Raw genomic sequence first — 21289 nt, forward strand, 5'->3', positions numbered from 1 at the left:
CTATCTTATTATGAGGAGTTGCTTTGCTCCATAGAGAACTAACTCATGAAAGAAGAAAGTGAAGGGAGAATGAAGAGAAACAATAGTTTGGAATTCGACGAATTCAAATGAATCAAGGTATATTTTTCTTCCAATTAAAGATTGTGAAAATCATCTTGTTTAAAATCTTGAGGATTTAAAACTTATGTAAATTAAAGTTTTCGTTTCGATTTCTTTTACATAATTTATGATGCGAGTTCTTGCAAGAATTAGAGAACTAATAATGCAAGTTAGGAGTTCAGGTAAAGTTAGAGAGTTTAATCATAAATAAAGTTCTTGTACGAATTCAAGAACTTGAATCGTATATGCGAGTAAGTTCTTGCATGATATTTAAGAACTCCATGAAGTCTTATAGAATGTTCATATATGATTCAAACACATGTGCTAATAGATTCTAACGATAATCTTTGATATTTTAAATGTACATAAAAAATGACCTAAAATATGGAAAAACAATGGATCATTTAAAATAAAATATTGCCATGTCTTACAAGGCCACCAACCAATTAAGGCTTGGTTTGGGATGATAAAAATATAAAATTTTTATACTAAAATGCTGCTTTAAGAAATAATAAGAAAGTCATCTCCAACCAAGCCTTAAAAACATTGAACTTAAAGTTGATTTGAAATAAAAATTTTTAGAGCATTTTTTGGGGATTTACATACATACCACTTTATTTCATGCTATTTATATATGTAACACTTAATATGAATTAAAGTGAAATGTGAGTGTTACATATATAAATAACATTAAATAAAGTGGTATGTATGTAAAATTTTCATTTTTTTTTAAAATAAGGGGGCATGAATAATTTAGAACAATAACATCGTCAACCGGGCAAATTATTGGGTCAGGTGACCGAACTAGATAGGTCCGGATATTAATAAAATATTATTTTAAAATTAGCACAAGTAAAGTGCAACTAAAGCGCAGGTAAAGCGCAACTAAAGCGCAAGTCAAAAAGCGCAACTAAAGCGCAACCAAAGCGCAACCAAACTGCAACTAAAAAATCACAACTAAAGCGTCACACAAATTTTTATGGCAAATTATTGCGTCAGGTGACCGAACGCAGAGATGCGTTCGGTCTCTCTCTATCTACAGTAACCTGCGCTTTACTATAGCAGTGCTACAGTAAAGTGCATGTTACTATAGACAGAGAGAGACCGAACGCATTTCTCTGTCAGATGACCTGATGCAATAATTTGCCAATTTTTATTGGATGTACGAACCGCCTCCGGTTTGCTCGTCAACCGAGATGTTACAAAAAGAAAGATCAAATTTTCAATTTTTCAGGCATAAAATACTTTCCTCCAATTTCTTCGGAGACTCATGGATTTTCCGGCCGTGAAGCGATCGCTGGAGGCGGCGGCGGTGGAGATCCTACCGACGCCGATGCTCGACTCTCTGCCCTCTAAATTTTATGACGCTTTCATCCTCCATGGGCTCAGCGTCGACCTCATCGAAGCCGGCCGACTCCTCTGCTCCATGGCCATCCCTCCACGCTTGCTCGTAAAGTCCTAAAACCCCTTCCCTTCTGTTCTCCATCTCCCGCTTCTATCTTTGCCAAAATATTTTGTCCTCTTGCAGAACACCGGCAAGTTCTTGCACGGTGGCGCCACAATTTCGTTGATTGATATTGTGGGCTCCGCTGTCTTCTACACTGTCGGCGCTCGGACGACTGGTTCTCCACTCGAGATAAGCACCTCATTTTTGGACTCTGCCTTTGTTCATGTAAGTTGTTAGGTACCGCGTTAATTTGTCCATCTTTGGTCGATTCTATGTTATTACTGGATACAGGATTCTCGTAGTTCACAACTTAGTGCTTCTTTAGTTTTAGGTGTTACATTTAGGGGAAATGGAAGGATTTACCGAATAGGAATTGTAGAAAGAATTTGTTTGTTGGCATTTTTTGTTGGTTATTACGTGAAGTTGTAGTTTCCTTAAATTTTGCTCAGGCTTTGTAAAATAATCCTTATTTTTGGATGAAATTTAGAGGTTCTTACGTGCTTGTAGGAATCTAATGTATAATCCAATTTAAGTGAAAGCACTTTGTTATAGTAGTCATTTTAGTTTTCTTGGATTACCAAGTGAATGTGAGGAAGTTGCTAAACCATTTTGGAAAAATATGTTTTTTTCTAGTGGAGGCACTGGACACAGGGAAATATGTGGCTTACAAATTTGGCCAACTTTAAGCTGGATATCATCGTTGTGTATTATTAAGAAGTAGAAAGGCAACAGTGTTGCAAATCCCACGATTTTATTCTTCTCCAGTTTCCTAAAAATTGATTCAACTCGTTTCATCCCCTTATGTGGCTTGCTTATGCTAGGCTTGACTTTCTTTTTCCTTCTATTTGGCTGCTGTTGTTTAGATGCATTCTTTTTGATGTTGACTTGTTGTTTGCTTATTTACTTTTATGCAGTATGTACATATGTTACTGCTTGGATATGGCTTTTTTTCTACAGAATATAATAGAAATGGAATACCAAAAGGTTGAGGCCAATTTTACCCTCGAAGTGCTGAGAGAACTACTAGTTATTCAGGAAACCCAACCTGAGTGAATTAATCAAGGAGCGGAAGTTAACATTCACTTGCATTGAATGATACAAAAGAATCTGTATGGAAAACTATACGCAAACTAATGTTTTGTTGAAGTAAATGTAGGAATGCTATTGTTCATCAATAAGATGGATTCAGATTGATCACTCTAATAAAAAAAGGAGATTTCGATTATGCTTCCTTCAATAGAAGATCTAAGATGATAAAAAAATTAATTGAGGATGGCTCTGCATTAGGGTAGGCTAGATGTTTGAGAGGTGAGATTTGGATGCCAAATCAATTTAAATTTGTGGCTTGTTCACATGTGCTTTATATCTAAGTATTAGGCAGCAATGTTATAAGCACAGACTAGTGCACACCTTAAGTTTGGTGTAGAGCAGAGAGATTAGGCCACACATCACGATTAAAATCACTTGATATACTTGTTACCAATGTAAAGACCACAAGAAATGAAATGATGAACTCGTCAAAATTTCTCTTTGAAAACTCCTCGATTGATTTTTCACTTGGGTTCTAAGTTCCATTTTCTCATTCTATGTTTATTTTGCTTTAGATGTGGCATTTATAGTTCTCAATAACCCCTTAGTTTATTTACTAAAATATATGAGAAAATCTTCAAAATATCTCCCCAAATTAGGTTCCAATAGCTAGCACAAAATACAAATTAAAAGAATGTTTACTTGCTAATTTCCATTTCAACAGTTGTTAAAATTGGAAACCGCTCATGTTTTATGAAAATTATAATAAATTTATTTGAATTCAAATTGGTCATATAACATACGAAATGACATAAAATAATTAATGGATAAAGAATCAGTTCAAATTTAGATAAAATACTGCATTCATGAATACTTATTTTAACATATATTTATGAATTTTTAAATTTATTAACTAAGCTATCATAAAATTTTCAAGTAAAATACGAACTCTAGGTCTATGAAAAAACAATTCATAAGATATAAACATGCTATTTTTTTTAGTTAATCACAATTAAGTGGATTTAATTGATTTTGGCTAGTTAATTGCTATGTATGAACTATAGGAAATTATGAAGACTTGTCGATATGAGAACTCTTAATTAAAAAAATATATATATATTTATATTCAAATTCTCACTATATTTAATTTGATGATTAATGACATTATGGTCATTTTAAGCATAATTTAATGAATTTAATATATACAATAAAATATTTAGAGTAAATTGAAAATTCTTATAAATATAAATGATCATTATTACAGTGATTAGTCTATTAAGTGTATGATCATAAAATAAAATAATATTTAACATATTTTGCACATATAATTGAATAGAGATGTTCGGACAGAAATTGAAAATCAATTCAATTACATACTCCAAAAGTTCTAGAATAATTTTATATATTTGAAAATAAGTTTAGAAAATAAGGTAATGCACAAGAGTGTGGAAATTATAGTGGAATTAAGTTAATTTGTCATCTATTAAAATTGTGGGAGAGACTAATTGAGCATAGGTTACGACGTGATATTAATATTTATCAAAATTTGTTTGGATTCATGCAGGCTAGGACTATTATGGAAGCTATATATTTGTTGAAAGGCCTAATAGAGAAGTCTAGAGAGGGTTAGGAGGATATGTATATGATATTTATTGATTTAGACAATGCATATGATAAATTATAAAGAGAAGTGCTCTTGGGGGTGTCAAAAACTGATCTGACCCATCAACCCGACCCGTACCCAACCCAAAAATTTTGGGTTGGGGTTGACTCGTTTAACAAACGAGCTCGGTTCGGGTCTAAAAATTTGACTTATTTAAAAATGGTTATGTTCGGGTCAACCCACCAACCCTAAATGAACCCAATTTTGACTTGGATCGGACCGATTTAAGGATTGGCCGAAGAAGTGTGTTGTCTGAATGTCCGATTTACGCTATTTTTGCGGAATAAGTGAGCAAAATACAAAATCTCGTTGCGGGATTTTTTTTCGTTCGCACGGCGCACCTTCACACTGTACCAGTACATGCGACTCAAGCCCTCAGGTTCTCAACGCGAGGGAAGAAGCACTGAAGCGGGATTTCATTTTAGTTAGCGGGTTGCGAAATCCTAAATCCAGCTGTGCGGGAGCTCGTTTTATTTCCTTTTACGGGGTTTGACCAAAGAAGCGTGCATAATTATCAATAATTTTTTTTTTAATAAACAGGTTGGCGGGTCATGTCAGGTCGACTTGGACCCAAACTGTGTCGGGTTCGGGTCTGGGTTTGTGACTTGTTTTCCTAATTGGGTTGAGTTCGGATCGGGTCAAGTGATAGCAGGACTTTTTTGGGTTGGACCCGAACCCTACCCGAAACTCATTTTGTCAACCCTAAGTGCTATAGAGAGTTTTAGAAAAGAAAATAATTAATAATTATTATATGTAAGTCATTAAGGATATGTACACATGAGTTATTACTTGTGTTCAAACATAAGTTAGTTTGATCAAGTATTTTCCTATTTCAGTTAGATTACATCAAGGTTCAACTTTAATCCCATCTCTTTTTTCTTTAGTATTGATATTCTTATTAGACATTTGCATGAGGATGTACCTCGGTGTATGTTTCTTTGCTGATGATATTTTTCTTGTTGATGAGGCTAGAGAGGGAGTTGTTAAAAAAGCTAGAATCATGGAAGTCAACCTTAGAGTTTAAAGGTTTTTTTTTTTAGTAGATAAAAACCGAATATATTGAGTGTTATTTATTTAGTAATAGATCTAGTGGTGGGATTATGACATTGGGTGATTAAGTAATTAAAAATATTATGCTTTAGATATCTCTAGTCTATTGTTCAAAGCGATGGTGAAATAGATCGGGATATTATTTAGTAGAATTCAAGTTGGATGGTTGAAGTGAAAGGAATGCTTCGGGTATGTTGGGTGATAGAAAAGTATCCGCAAACATAAGGGAAAATTTTATAAGATGGTGATGAGACCGGCAATGCTTTATAGCACAGAATATTGACCATTACATGAGAAGGATAAAATTAAGTGTTGCAGGGATGAGGATGCTCAGGTGGATGAGCGGCTTTACACTTAGAGACAAAATGGGAAATGAGTGTATACATGAAAAGATTGGAATAGCTCTAATGACAGATAAGATTAGAGAGAGTTGTCTTAGATGGTTTGGTCATATAAAATGTCACTCTTCTAATGACCCTATTAGGATCGGACCTATGTTAAGAAAGATAAAGGTAGACCTAAAAAGTCTTAGTTAGAAATCATAAAAATTGACCTTTTTATGAGATTTAAATGAGAATTTGACTCTTAATAGGACACAATGGAGAGTAATGATTCATGTAGCTGATCCCTTTTAGTGGGATAAAAGCTTGTTGTTGTTGTTGTTATTGTAGAAATTTATTATGTGTTCATCATTATTGAGGATTGGTAATGATCTAACTCAATTTAATATTTATATAATGAAAACTCTAAAATATCTATGCTAAGGGTCTATTTGGAGCAGTTGCATATTTTATAAGTGTTGTTGTCAAGCTATTATTGGGAGAGTATCTTTTTTTTTTTTAAATTATCGTGGATTCCATAAATATATTATTTTTTGAAAAATTCATGCCGTTGCTCTCTTATTGCTTCAACACATAGGAATTTTTGAAAACAACTTCCCACCATAGGAATTTTTGAAAAGTAGTGAGGAAGCAGGAAGAAAGCATCAGCCAAATGGAAGCGTGGTTATAATCTGAAAAGCAAAGCAGACAGAAAGTTATCTCAAACAGACCCTAAAATTTAGACCTTTGAATCTTCACTTGTTGAAATCATACACTTGAGTTCTTTATTTGACATATATCTTGATCTTCTTCCACCAAGTGAGAAACAACCTAAGCATGCATAATGAAACATGAAACTCCTCTTGATCTAGATATGGTTAATATTCATTGATGAACATGAAAGAAAACACTTAAAAAAAAGCATTTGAAGCATCACACTATTTGTTATCTTCAAATCAAATACTGAGATACACATAAATGTACTCAACCTCAATAGGTTCTATGAATTGTGATTTTGAAACCTTACTTTTGCTTATGCTTATGCATGTGAAGCATAAGTAACAAACATAACCTTTTACTCAATAATAACTAGTGTTGAAAGAGAGGAGAGTTGATCCAATTATTATTACTTTTAAACTTATTTATTTATTTTCTTATCAAATTTGATCCGTGTTTTAAAATGACCTGAGTTTTGAAACCATCAAGCTTGAGCCTTAATCAGATTTAATCAATCCTAATTAAATATGTGTGATATTAATAACTTAAGCATATATCTCATCATTTAATAACTATATATTTGATACGTCATCAAAAATCGTCTCAATCGAGCATGAATCTCAATGCATATTTGAACGAGAAAGTTTAAAAATTAATCCAAGATTATTTGGATTCCGATTTCAACAAACTTATTGTCAAAATAAACATCTCAACGAAACTAATCCAAAAAAACCAAAAATGGCCCAATCCGAACCCAAATGGGCCTTCATCAAAGATTTAAAGTATAGTTTAAACTTTAAAATACTATTAATTGAATGACCAAACAATCTCCGAAATTTGCATGCTTATAGTCGAATCGTGCAGCTCGACGAGACGAATCCAACGAGCCCAATATCCTTTACTTCTAACATCATCAAAACACTTAAATGCTAAAAAATGATCTATTATTTAGGGAATCAATATAGGCCATCCGATGCATTGCGTTGGATTTTTCACATATTTACGGGACATACCACTCTCAAAAATTTATAAATAAACTCTCACTCCCTACATAAGAGGGACATTTAGCTAGAGATTAAAGAGAGCTTTGAGGCTTAAAGAATTCTGGAGCTTTACCTGAGAGCCATTGCCCGCGAGCCCTCGCTGATAGATTACCAATGTCTTACCTTCATCGCTCGATCATAGTGGTCTAACTGTCGCTATCCTCACCCGCTGACCATCACCAAACCTCTGCCCAACCATCTCTGCTAGACCCCTAACCAACTAACCGCTTCCTCGGAGTTCATCCAAGCCATCGTAGGCTTCACTGGTCGACATTCACTACTAGACCTCTGACAAATTGTCATTGTTCGGCCTTCGGCTAGCCACTCCCCTCCCCTTCGGACGTCTATTTGCTCGACTGCCTCCATCGTGCCTCAGCCCGACCCGTCGCTATCCTCACCATTTGACCGTTATCAGACCTTGCCCCAACCATCTTAGTCGGACCCCCAACCGACCAACAGCTTCCCCAAAGTTCATCCAGGATATCGTAGCCTTCACTGGCTGACCGTTACTGTCGGACCTCTGACCAATTGTCATTGTTAGGCCTTCGCCCAGCCACTGTAGCCCAACCTCTATCTGACCATCATTATTTTCTCCGGCTGACTGTTTTCGGACATCCACTGGGCCGCCATTATCAAACCTTCAATTGATGGACCGCCTCTGGACCTTCTTCGATCGATCATCGCTGCCTTCACCTTCCGACCGCTGCTGTTGAACAACCGTCGCCCCACCACCATCGTAAACCCTTTGTCGGTCGACTAATGCAATCAGACCTCCCTCGTCAAACCCATTGTCATTCAACCCTGAGCACCATCTCCAAGCTAAGGGACATATCGATATTTGTAACTTATTCATACATAGTAAAATCTCATCACCTGGGTAAAGCAAGGCCCCCATGTGAGCACCTAGGTAAGGCAAGGTCTACTCGACTGCCATACACCTGAGATTTTATGTGGAAAACTCGAAAACACCTGGGTAAGCTTTCTCTGTTTTGAGTTTTCCACATAAAAAATCTCAAGTGTTTTCAAGCTCTTTTATGAATCTATTTGTGTGTTGGACATTCGTCCACCATTAGGACGTAAAACTCTCTCACTCTAATGTTGCGAATCTACCAGCCCGCAAAAATATTTATAAAAGTTGATAAAAATGAAAAAATTACTATGTATTACTTTTAACTTTTTTATTTTAAATTTAATAAAATTATAAGATTAAATTAAATCACTTAGCTATTTGCTTGACTTGAAGTTGAAATATTTATACATTCATTTATATGCCTATTTTTTTAAATAAAAGGTGAGAGTTGATATTAGAAAATGCATTGAGTCATTAAATATGTGATTGTGCCAATATTAAATTAGTATTTTATTATAATCTTAGCTAGCTCCATGCAACCAACAAACATTTTTATGATCATGAATAACTAAGTGCTTCAATATTTAAGCTTTTATGTTCATATGCAGAGCTTTTAAAATTTTATTCAAATTTGCTCAATTATTTAAATAAAAAATATAACAAACTTCAAACGAATAAGTATTGAGTTGCTCATCAAACATACCAGTTGATTTACCCCCTAGTAATGGACGTACTTTAATTGATCTTGTAATGAGTGTCATATTAGTTGCATAAATCATTTGTGTCACTATGCCCATGATATTATATGAACCCTTTTAACCAACTATGCATTTGAAAGCTTGTTCTTCATTTTGGAATCCCTTTTTACTCTTGCAATTCTTGGTTGTGACAAAGGGCAAGTAAATTATATTTTGGTTTTGTGGACGAAGCATAATAATATTAAGCAATAATGATAGAGTATCAAGAGATGCTTGGTTGTAGTATGTTTAGTTGTCTGTGATTTTTTATAACAAAAATTGGGATGTGGACATTGACATTACTTGTAAGTCATGGCAGGCGTGTAAAATTCATTTTATAAAATAATAAAATAGGTGGAATTGTATGGTTTTAACTGATGGGCAACTAAGAACTCTGTAGCAATGAAATTAAATATGGCATAAATGAGAGTGTCATGACGGTTTGTTGTAAAATTAGAAGTATAAAAGGAAAAATAGTTAGGATTAGTTTGGTTCCTTGACTACTTGGGCGGCATGTTATTGGAAGAATTGGTTTCTATCTCTTTGTTTGCTGACTTCTTTAGCTTGCATATACTTAGATTTCAATTTAACCCAAGGGTTGCGTCCTATAGAAATTACAATGATAACTAATAGAACTAAAAAATGCAAGGCGTGAATTATTGTTTATCGTTCTAGATAGCACTATATTTTTTAGATACAACAGCGTCAAAGAAAAGATTCTTATATAAAATTTTGTATTTGGCTTTGAAATTGTAAATTATAGACTGCTTTCATAATCAAACCAAACCTTGTATAGGGAATGTGGGAAAAGCAACTACTAAAAATAAGGTTCTATGTAATAGATCGAAGTAATTTGGGTATGCATAATGCAAAGTGAAATATGCACCAATAGTTTAGTTATATAGTTAATAGTAAAGAATGGGAAGTAGAATGGACCAGCCAAAGATTAAATGGCTAGAAATTTGATAAAAATATTTAAAGTAAACTACAGATGACATCACATGCACCAATTTAACACGAATGAATGCTAGAAAGGCACCGTAAAGCCGACCCCAAATAGGTTGAAATAAGGCTAATGAAGATTATATTGATTCTTGGTATGTTTTGAACTAACCTTTTTCAAGCTACATGAAATTACATGTTTTAGAATAATTCCCTTCTGTAGATGGTGGACCAAAAATACAACTTTTAATGAAATTAAGGAAGCCATTTTCTAGCACAACATGATTACAGGTCTTGGCTTGAATTTGACCACTTACATTCTAAAATTTGCATCGAAGGTCCATTGTTAAATCGCATGACCCATTTGGCTGATAAACAACATGACCCAATTCATCTTATATACTGATGTGTTAACTCTGCTCTAAGATGAGCATTTGCAGAAATCAACAAAAACATGAACACAACACGGGATCCTAATTGAAATTTCTTGCTGAAAACAGCTAAAATATGGCTAAAGATGGAATTGTGGCATTGCCTCAAGAGATCATAATAGGAAGTTTATTAAACTTATTATGTATACTTGAAAACTGTTGAATATAAATTGGTGTCCTATTATGAACGGTTCAGTAAATTCTTAATATACACAAAATTATATGTTGATCATCTATGCTGGAAACAACTTTGTCTTGTCATAGATTTGTCTTCATTGAATTGGACTACATTTGGACATGCGCATAGTTCTAGGGACTTTTGCTTGACTTTATATGCGTGATAAGGTCATTTTTCAAGCTTGGGAACAATTTTGACCGAAAGACAAATTAAACTAAATTGGCTTACTCCAATCTCATTAAGTGGTCAGGCTTGGGCGATGGAACTCCATGGGGCCATATCTTAACTAAACTTTTAGGTACGCGTAAGTCAAGTTGGAGCAGTCTAACCAAATTAAATTTTGGGTATTGTCAGAAAGTCTAGTTTAATTATCAGGCTTGTTGAGCTTTGGCAAAAGTTTTGAGTCCTTCGATTATATTTAATCTATATCGTTAAAGGTGCGTTAGATTATCACATACTTTCCCAGGAGGCTGGGTGAAGCAATAACTTTCTGGCATACCTGCTATGCAAGTGCAATTACTAAGAGAGTTTCTTATTTTTATGGCACCATGGAATTACATTAGCACCTTCCCTGTATTGGAGATATGGGTATTAATATTGCATCGGTTATTTTTTTTATGATGATAATGACATGGTGTTTTAATATATATATATATATATATATATAAAGAAACAAGGATTCTCACTAGAAAATTATTTTGATCAATATATATGCACAAGAACTTCAAGTTGTAGAAGAATAATTTTAAGGTCGAGAAGATTTAGATTTCCAAGAAGAGGTTAAGTTGGTCGAATACATCCACAGAGAAAAGGATAAGGATGGATGATGATGAAGATGAAATAAATTGTAATAAAGACTAAATATCTTTGGATTATGCATGCTATAAATTGAAATAGGGTCCATTTCCCATTCGACACCATTTTTTTGTATTTTTTTTGTATATATATATATATTTTAATTTTAGTTAAAACATGTTTGGTAAATATTATTATTTTTTAAACTAGTTAATTTGTTTTGTGCCTAGCACCATAGGCTCCGGGCAAACTGATCACCTTGTGGCTGTTTAACCTGCCCGATACTTCTAATTGCCATTACAACTTCTTCTTATGGAAAGTTCATTGAAAATGATAATTACATAATAACTTGTAAAAAATAGTGCTGTTATTAATGGCTCATTGCAATGTTTTGACCACATGGTGCTTCTGCACCATCTGCAACCTGAACTTTTGTCTTCCCAAGTTGAACATCACAAGGAAATGCTCATCTTTTCTCTAGTATTTTTCACGAGCCAATGAATTTAAGGGTGAGTTATAACTGTATAAAGATTATTTGTTCATGCTGCACTCTTCTACTAATTACCTATTTTCTGGTAAATGTATCTTGTAAACTGGCTGAGAAGTCCCTCGACAGTATTTATCATAGATGAATTTTGTATGCTTTGCCCGAATTCAAAGCTCAAATTTTGTATGCTTTGTTCGTTTTAAAGTATGGGAAACTTTACAATTGACCTTCCTAAAATTTTATATGTTCAATTTATGCGTAGTTCTGTAACTTTTTCTCATCTTTTGTCTGTTCATTTTATTCTGCACCAGTTATATGAACTTAGTCTCTACTATAAATTGTTGTATAATTCAATTAATGATTTTCTCAGGAGGAAATTGAGATAGAAGCTAAGGTTCTAAGAATTGGAAAAGCTATCGGGGTAGCTAACATAGACCTACGGAAAAAAAAGAATGGGAAGCTATTTGCACAGGCGCGCTATACTAAGTACCTTGGTGTAACTAGCAATATATGATATGATCTCACCTTGCTGCTTGTCATAATATGCTTGAAAAACCGGGCCTAACCGAAGTTGCCCGCGCGGAGTCCGAGTGCGCCTGACCGTGCGTCGCTTCGCGAGTCGCAGTTGCGCGTCGCCTCTGCCCACTGCGCAGCTGCCTGCTTGCTCGCCTGAACTGCCCGCTCTCTCGCTGCGCCTCTGCCGCCGGCCCGTCGCGCCGCGACGCTGCTGCCTGCCCGCTTCACCGTGTACCGCTGCGAACCGCCGAACCCACTGCGTCCTACTGCGAAGTGCGAACACGCGCCGCTGCCCGCAATGGTAATGGGTCGTGTCGGGTTGACCCGAACCCGAAGCGGGTCGGGTTCGGGTACAGGAAATCAACCCGTTTGTAAAAACGAGTCGGGTTTGGGTTGACCTGATTGGTGCCGGGTCAGTTTTGGGTTTGACCCGAACCCGACCCGTGACCCAAAATTGACACCCCTAATTGCAAGATTAGCCCATTCAGAAATGTGAAATAAAAAGTTGTTTTAGAAAACAATAAAAAATAAGATTGAGCATAACCAGTTTCTATAGAGAGAAGCTCCTGTTTGTTTTCAAAATTTGAAATTCCCGATTTTTCATCCTCAATTCCTGGACGGTGTTGAGGGATGAAGGCGGATGGACGCCGGCCATCACTGCCTCTGGCAGCAAAGGCTGTATCCATTGGTGGTTGAAATTTGAATCAAGGCTTGGAAGGAAATGTTCGTCAAGTTGCTGGTCTAAAGCATCGAAATGATGACGAAGTGCATAAATCTTCAAGGAGTGCTCTGATTATTAAGGAAATTGTTGATGTTGGTCTGAAGGTCTTCAATGTATCAGGTAAAGGTAAAGCTATCTCTGAAGAAGTTGAATTTGTTACTACTCGTCAGAAAAAGATTCTATCGCCTGTGAAATCGACCGATCCCGGAGCTTCATCGTCAGGCATGAAAATTTTTGTTAATCGATTTGGGAATTCAAATGCAATCCCTGGTAACAATGTGATAAATGCGAATTCACCTATGTTGTTTAGCAAAAATTATCATGGCAAAGACGGAAGTTCTTATGAGGTTGATAATAATGATGATGTTATGCTGGAAAGTAACGAGGGAATGGTTACTAATGTGGAAAAAGATAGAGGTGCGAAGAATAATGTTGATGATGGTAAAAATAATGAAACAGTTGGATTGAAAGATGAGATTATTTCAGCTTGGTCTAAACCACAGAACATCAAATGCTCTAACAAGTTTGAACGATTGGAAATGTCAGATGATGGGGTAGCAATTAAACTGAATGTTGATTTGGAATACAAAAACTCACAAGTTCTGCATAATTCACTTGTAGTTAAAATTTTGTGACGGTGTTGAGGGATGAAGGCGGATAGACGCCGGCCATCACTGCCTCCGGCAGCAAAGGCTGTATCCATTGGTGGTTGAAATTTGAATCAAGGCTTGGAAGGAAATGTTCGTCAAGTTGCTGGTCTAAAGCATCGAAATGATGACGGAATGCATAAATCTTCAAGGAGGCAAACAATCCGTCATTCCCTATATGTAGCATGGAGTTGAGAAGGCAATGGAATAAATTCAAGAATTTCCATGTGACTACACTCGGTATGGGGTGGATTTTATGTTCTTTTAAGAACACTGAGGCAATGGAAGAAGTACTAAATGGCGGTACATGGTATGTTGGAGGGCACATTGTTGGGATGGACAAATGGTCTCCTTCATTTGATCCAAGTTCCATCAAAGGTATTACTGCACCGATTTGGATTCGGTTTCCGTGTTTGCCTTTATTTTGTTGGGATGAGGAGAATATTGCGAGAATAGCTTCTTATGTTGCAATACCATTATATTTGGATGGAAACTCTTTCAAATGGGGAAAAAGAGAGTATGCTCGGGTGTGTGTAAGGATTAACTTGGAGAATAGACTACCAAATGGTGTTTAAGTTGATGGAATCTTAGGTAGATTCTTTCAAAAGGTGGAGTATGAGAAGATTGATTTAATTTGCTACCATTGTGGCAAAGTTGGTCATGATAGACCAGTTTGTCCCAAAGATGCTACCATTCCAAAGAGAATCCAACCTATAAAGCAAATGAGTAAAATAGGAGGTGATGTCCAAGTTGCAAATGAAGTGAAGGAGTCTTATGTGGAAAAAAATAATTATGGCCCATGGATTCATGTAAAGTTCAAAAATAATAGATTCAGAAATGGGAGGATCAATGGTGGAGGTAAAACTTGGAGAAATGTTAAAGGTGTTAAAGTGGTTAATATCAAAGATGGTGAAGAGGGAGTACCAAAACAGATTAGTAAGGATAATGTGGATTTGGAAATGCTGTCTGAAATAGTAGCTGCTGAGACAATATCAGCCGAGACAATAAGTACAAATGTTTACGAAAATAATGGCAGTATTATGACAAGCAAGTTTAGTGTTTTGTTTGATGAGATTGACGATGGTGAAGTTGAGGTTCCAATGCATATGGAAATTATGAAGAATAATGAAGATGTCGTGTGCCATTCAGAATCTTAACCACTAGAAGGTAATGATGTTATACCAATTGTAATGAAAGAAGAAATTGATGCTCTTAACGATCAAGAACAAATTGGCAAAGGAACTGAGGTCTTTGGGACCTGTTGAACCTGAACATAGAAATAAAAGAGGAGAAGGAAGATGTAGTAGAAAAGGCGGGATGTCTCCCCTTTGGTTAGTTAAATGTCTTATCTTGTTTTTTGGAATTGTAGGGGGTTTAGGAAGAAAGAGGGCTCTTTATATCTTAAAGAAATTGTAAGGGACCATGATGTTTTTTTTTTATTGGTTTGACCGAGACTATGTTATCAAACATTGATAGAAGTGAAGTTAATAGTATCATTGAGATTGATTGGGATTTTTTCCATCATCCAGCTCAGGGTATAGCCGGTGGAAATTTGGTATTATGGAAAAAGAATATGGTGTCATTCAATGTGGTTGAGCATTCTACTCAAATGGTGTTTGGGGTTCTTACTACTCCTTTTAAGGGGATATGGAATATTGCAACGGTATATAGGAGCAAGCATTGTCATGAGAGAAGCTTGCTGTGGGATAAGCTTGAGAAGTGTATGGTGAAATAGCATTCCTTCCATGTGGTGGGGGGGGGGGTTCAATTGCATTTTATACAATGAAGATAAAAAAGGAGGTAAAAGGTTCATTTTTTCTGAAGGACCTAGAGAGATTAAGGCCTTCATGATTAATAATGATTTTCATGATGTTGGAATGGTTGGGCCAAGATTTACTTGGTGTAACAATAAGGAAGGAGCCACTAGAATTTAGGAAAGGCTATATAGGTGTTTGCTTAATTCTGTAGCCTTGCAGTTGATTCTATTAGCAAAAACCAGACATTTTGCGAGGATTGCGTCTGATTTGAAGACACTTGGCAATCTTATCCAGCAGCTTGGAATATTGTGGTAAATTATTGGGAAAAAGCTGATTTTGGTAATGAGGTTGATATCTTGCATAGAAAGCTTAGAAGAACTTTAAAGGCGCTTTTGTTTTGGAACAAGAATAAATGTAAGGATTTATGCTTGCTTAAAGACCAACTAAAGAAGTAAATAATGGAGCTAAAAATGGAGGAGGCCACGGATGAAGGTATCAGTTCAGAAAACTTAATGCTTCTACGAAGTAAAGTTCATGAGTTAAATATTACTTTCAGAAGATTATCTACTTGGTGGAATCAAAGGGCTAAGGTGAGATGGCATGATGATGGAGACACAAACTCTAGGTTCTTTCATAATTTTGCCTCGGCAAGAAGGAATGGGAATATTTAAGGTAAATTAAAGATGAAAACAATAATGTGCTAGATGAGTTTGAGCAAATTGAAGAAGTTCTTCTGAAATTCTTTAATAAGAAGTGGATATCCGGAGAATGCAAACTTAATGATTGGCCTTGGATATCTGAAAATCAGAAATTAAACCCTATGGATTTGGAAATGTTGAGGGCTGAGTTCACTGAAAAAGATTTTAAGAATGTTGTTTTTCAACAAGGAAACAATAAAGCACCGGGCATTGACGGTGTGACTTCTTTCTTCAACTTCTATTGGAGCATTGTTAAGGAAATTACTTGGAAAGATGTTAATGGGTTCTTTAAGACCGGAGTGATGAATAAGGAATGGAAAGACACTTTGATTGTGTTAATCCTAAGGTAAAGAACCCGATCTTGCCATCTAATTATAGGCCAATAAGTCTATGTCAAACCACATAAAAGATAGTTGCAACTATGATGGTCAATAGAATTAAATTATGCATATCAAACATTATTTCTGAAGAACAAATGACATTCATTCCTGGTAGATCCATGTCAGAACATTGTTTTTTGGCTCAAGAGATATTCAATAAATTTAGAACATCTAAAAACAAAAATGGCTTGATGGCAATCAAATTGGATATGGAGCAAGCTTATGATAGTATGGGATGGCCAACACTACAACAAGTTCTTATTTGGTATGGTTTTCTATCTAAGTTTTCTAATCTCATTATGGAATGTGTAAGGAAGGAAAGATTTTCTATTATATTGAATGGGATGAACACAAGATGGATAAATGCAAAAAGTGGTTTTCGTCAGGGGTGTCAATTATCACCTTATTTGTTTATCATATGTTCTCAACTCCTATCAAGTGCAATTAAACAAAGGGAACATGACTTGGGGGTTCAGGTGTCACCAAGAAGTCAGAAGATCACCCATCTTCTATATGCCGATGATGTGCTACTTTTTGCTCAAGCAAAAGTTCATCTAGCTGGAATAATGAAGATAATTGTTGCGGAATTTTGCGGATTCACTGGACTACGTGTTAATATCAACAAATCTCAAATTATATTTGGTAAGTTCGTCAAACGATCCGTTAAGCATAAACTTGCTAGAAGACTTGAGTATAAAGTGGTAAAGGAAATGAAGTACTTGGGAATTAAAATTATTATGAGAAGGTTGGGTATGCCTGATTTTCAAGATTTGTTGAATCAAGTATTGGATAAACTAACTGCTTGGGGAAGTAAGAATTTATCTATGGGGGGAAGGATAACCTTGGTGAAGTCATCTTTGTTATCATTGCCAAACTTTTTTATAACACATTCTTTGGTTCCAAAAAAATTACTGCATGAGCTGGACAAATTCAGTAAAGACTTCATTTGGCATAAACCAAATGGAAAAAGAGGTCTACACTATGTGGCTTGGGATGATATTTGTAAACCAAGAAGTGTTGGGGGATTGGGAATTCACTGTGCAATCCACAGAATAGGTCCTCTTAGAGCGGGGTTGGCATGAAATTCTATCAACAATCCATATTCATTACTCCATAGAAATCTGATTTTGACATATGGTGATAATATTTTGAATGGAGAATGTAAGAAGAACGTGTCTAGTGCATGGCAAATTCTTGTAGATGGAGGTAAACATCTTAAGCCAATTGTCAAATGGAAAGTGGGTAAATGAAGTAAAATTAATGTGTTGAAGAACATATGGTTACTTAACAAATGTTTAAACATGTGGCCAACATTTGCCAACTGCGGAGAATTGGATGGAATAATGCTAAACTACTTTATAAATATGGATGGCAACTGGAATGAGAAGGAATTGCAACGATTTTTTCATAATGAACTTATAATGTTGATTGTGCAAATTCATATTGGTTCCACTCACGAGGATGATCAAATGGAAACTATGTTTTAACATTCTGGCTGATCAATATCTGCCTTGGCTTATGAAAATTTGATTGAGGCTGATATCAAGGAGGACGATTGTGGATATTATAAACGGCTGAGGAAACTAAACTTAATTCATGAGTGGAATTATTTTGGTGGAGGATGAGTAAAAATGCGATTCCTACAAATCGGTTTCTCGGATATAGAAGGCTGAGCAATGATGAGTCATGTGTTAGAGGATGTTAGGAGATTGAAAGTTATTCTCATACAATTGTTCATTGTAAGTAGCTAAAAGATGTTATTGTAAAGCTTAGAGAATGGGGCTTTAGTATTCTGATGTTCTATTCATTGGAAAATAGTTTCGTGGAACTAAGAAGGCTATCGTCTCAGTATAACAATGTTGTAAAGATGTATTGTGCATATGTTTTTTTATCCTGGAAGAATCAGAATGAGGTGAAGCATGGAAAGTCTGCTCTTTCTTGTTCGTTGGTTGCAGCAAATGTATTGTCTATACCCATGATACAATCAAGTCCAATACTAGATAATTGGGGTGTTAATCTCCCAAGGGAGTCTCATGAAACTTGGCACCCTCCACCTCTAGATTGGATTAAAATCAATGTTGATGGTTTTGTTTTGAGTTCGAATCAAGTTGGAATTGGAGGTGCTTTTAGAGAACATAAAGGAAGGCTGCTTCTTGCATTCGAGAAAACAAAAGTTCATTGGGATGTTGCAATGGAGGTAGTATTAGCAATAAGGGAGTTCATACAAAAATGGATGATGGAAAGCAAAGGGGTTATCATTGAAAGTGATAATCTTAACATCATCAAATTCATTCAAGATTCAATGAATAAGTCAAAATGGAAATTGGATAATTGGGTGGAAATGATTTCAATAAAGTAATTTTTCATCATGTAAATAGAAAGTGTAATAAAGTAGCAGATGTATGTGCTACTCTTGCTTTAGAAAATAGTTTTATTTTTTATAGCTTTTCTTTTTGCAACATTCCTTGTTCATTGTTTAGATTGTTAAAGGGGGAATGTGATCCCTTTAGTACTTGTACTTAGCTCTTCTTTTAGTTTAATGCAATTTGCAATTTTCAAAAAAAAATAAAAAAATAAAAAAAAAGTTATTGTCCGCCTATCTAATTGTAGAAATTCATAAAAATAGGCACAAATATATTAAAGCAAAGAGAATTAAGAGTAGCATGGATAGTAATAATAGACCAATCTTCATTAGGGAATATATTATATATTCTTTTAATCCTTGATGCATGCAACAAGTACTTGTAATCACCCCATAATTCTATGCAAAGGAACATTAAATAGGAGGAACTAAGGGAGACTACTTTATCATAGAGAACTTGCTGAAAACCTTCAATATGTACTAACTTCATAATGTATATTGGATAAGAAAAGCTAAAAATTTGTGGCAGTGATGGCAGGGGTGGGCGTAGTCCATTTGGGACTTGGTGTTAGCAACACTGAATGTGACTATATTTTGGAGACAAATGTGGGTGCTAATTGTATGGCTATGTTAAAATTATTGTGTCAATATTTCCCTCTTTAAATATTTATAGGATATGATTGTCACACATTATTTATTGCAAATATTAGATGAGATATTCAAATATATGGTTAAATCATATTTTGCAATCTAAGAGATCTTTTGTTGACTTTAGGAGATCTTGTTAATGCTCAAATTAATTATATGCCTTTAAAATCATATATGGTTACCACTATAAATAAAGGAATAAATAAAGAGGCTTAACATCCCACAAATAAAAAACAAATAAACAGAACTGAGGAATAATACAAAAGGAGAGAGGATGGCATCAAAGAAAGAGAAGTTTGTTGAGTGTTTGGAGTGGGAGATCTTTTTTGCTTCTTAAAGAGATAAGTGTTGTTGTTTTCTTTTATATATATTCTAGCATAAAGAGAAGCTCTTATCCATAGTAGGTAGAAGCTCTTATCTAGACTCCTATAATAGAGTTGTAAAGATAGTAACTAAAAGAATAACAATATCTTCTTCTTCATGTCCAGCTTTTGTCTTTGCAGTAAATTATTGTATTCTTCTCAGCCCTAACATAAACAAAGTGATGCATTTATTCATATCTATAATTTTCACATGAAATGTAATCTCTTCATATACTCTTTTTAAAATTTAACAAATTATTCAATCTCTATGTGGTCATGGACATAGATGGCTTTTATTGTACTATGTGAACTTAAATACCTTGTATCAGTGATCTTCGTTGTAATTGCTCTCTCTATTATTTGTTTATTTTTTGCTAGGAGTTATATTATTATCCTAACAATTGGTATCAAAGTTTTGGTCAATAAATCTTTCAAATTCAAGCATGAAGCTATGAATATCAAAACCAATTATTTCAATGGATAACACTTTGGGTTCCAAATTATGCGAAAGATCCATCAACTATTAAAGGGAGTAAGTTAGCAGTAATTTGATTAGGAAGAGCGAGAAATAATTGATAGACAATTTATGGGGGTCGTCACATATTGTTTAGATTTGCATCACCTTTAACATCTCCAATAAGATAATTATAATGGGAATAATAAATGTTCTCTCTAATATGGATGAAAAGTCCCCTACCATTAATAAGATGTATATAATGTATAAGTTTTTCGATCTCAATATGTCATAATGAGCTTTATTCACTTATTACATTAACAAGTTCAATTCAAACATATGATAGTTGAACTTTGTGAGAATCATGTTCGATTTTGCTAATCATTGCACATGAGTTGGAATAATTTTATAACAAGTGTCCTTATTTCTTATGGATGCTCCATCATGAAGCTTGTTGATGTTAGATATCTCATATTAGGTCAGTATATCAAACATCATAAGGATGGATAAAGTACTTCATCTTTTATTTTAAATATTAGTAATAAGATCAAGTCATTTAACAAGTGTAGTCATAATGGAAGATGCAAAAAAATTATCTTCCTAGGAAAACAAATAATCTAAAGACTATAAAAATAAGTCTTGAGATTAACTAAGTGGATGCTGATAATGATAGAGTTACTAAAAAGATAAATATTGAGATTAATTGAGTGGATGCTTTGTAATTTTCAAAACATTTTGATAGAATGCATGCACAAGAAGCATGAATAAGGCTAAAAGTCAAAGGCATAGCTAAAAAATGCCTTTCTGGAAGATATGCATGATGCATTAATACTTAATGTGGAAGTCCAATATTAATATGGATATTTGACTTTTGTAATTCTTTCAATTATTTTTTGAATATATATCTAATGATACAATACAGTATAAAAAACTACAAAAAAGTGGCCCTTGTTGAT

At 34.7% G+C, this 21289-nt stretch overlaps 1 protein-coding gene across 1 annotated transcript; it reads left to right on the forward strand.

The window, feature by feature from the left end:
- Window positions 1-1300: 1300 nt before the first annotated feature.
- On the forward strand, window positions 1301-12337 carry LOC110102132 (acyl-coenzyme A thioesterase 13-like). The gene is made up of 3 exons (XM_020830313.2): window positions 1301-1549; window positions 1628-1771; window positions 12159-12337. The coding sequence occupies exons 1-3, from the start codon at window positions 1370-1372 to the stop codon at window positions 12300-12302; spliced, it is 468 nt and encodes a 155-aa protein (XP_020685972.1). The 5' UTR covers window positions 1301-1369; the 3' UTR covers window positions 12303-12337.
- The last annotated feature ends 8952 nt before the right edge of the window (window positions 12338-21289 follow it).

Source organism: Dendrobium catenatum, unplaced genomic scaffold, assembly GCF_001605985.2.
Source record: "Dendrobium catenatum unplaced genomic scaffold, ASM160598v2 fragScaff_scaffold_1538, whole genome shotgun sequence".
NCBI lineage: Eukaryota > Viridiplantae > Streptophyta > Magnoliopsida > Asparagales > Orchidaceae > Dendrobium > Dendrobium catenatum.

Coding starts and splice junctions, on each gene's coding strand:
- LOC110102132 (XM_020830313.2), top strand. CDS start 1,370: ATGGATTTTCCGGCCGTGAAGCGATCGCTGGAGGCGGCGGCGGTGGAG. Junction 1,550..1,627: donor CCATCCCTCCACGCTTGCTC/GTAAAGTCCTAA, acceptor GTCCTCTTGCAG/AACACCGGCAAGTTCTTGCA. Junction 1,772..12,158: donor TGGACTCTGCCTTTGTTCAT/GTAAGTTGTTAG, acceptor TGATTTTCTCAG/GAGGAAATTGAGATAGAAGC.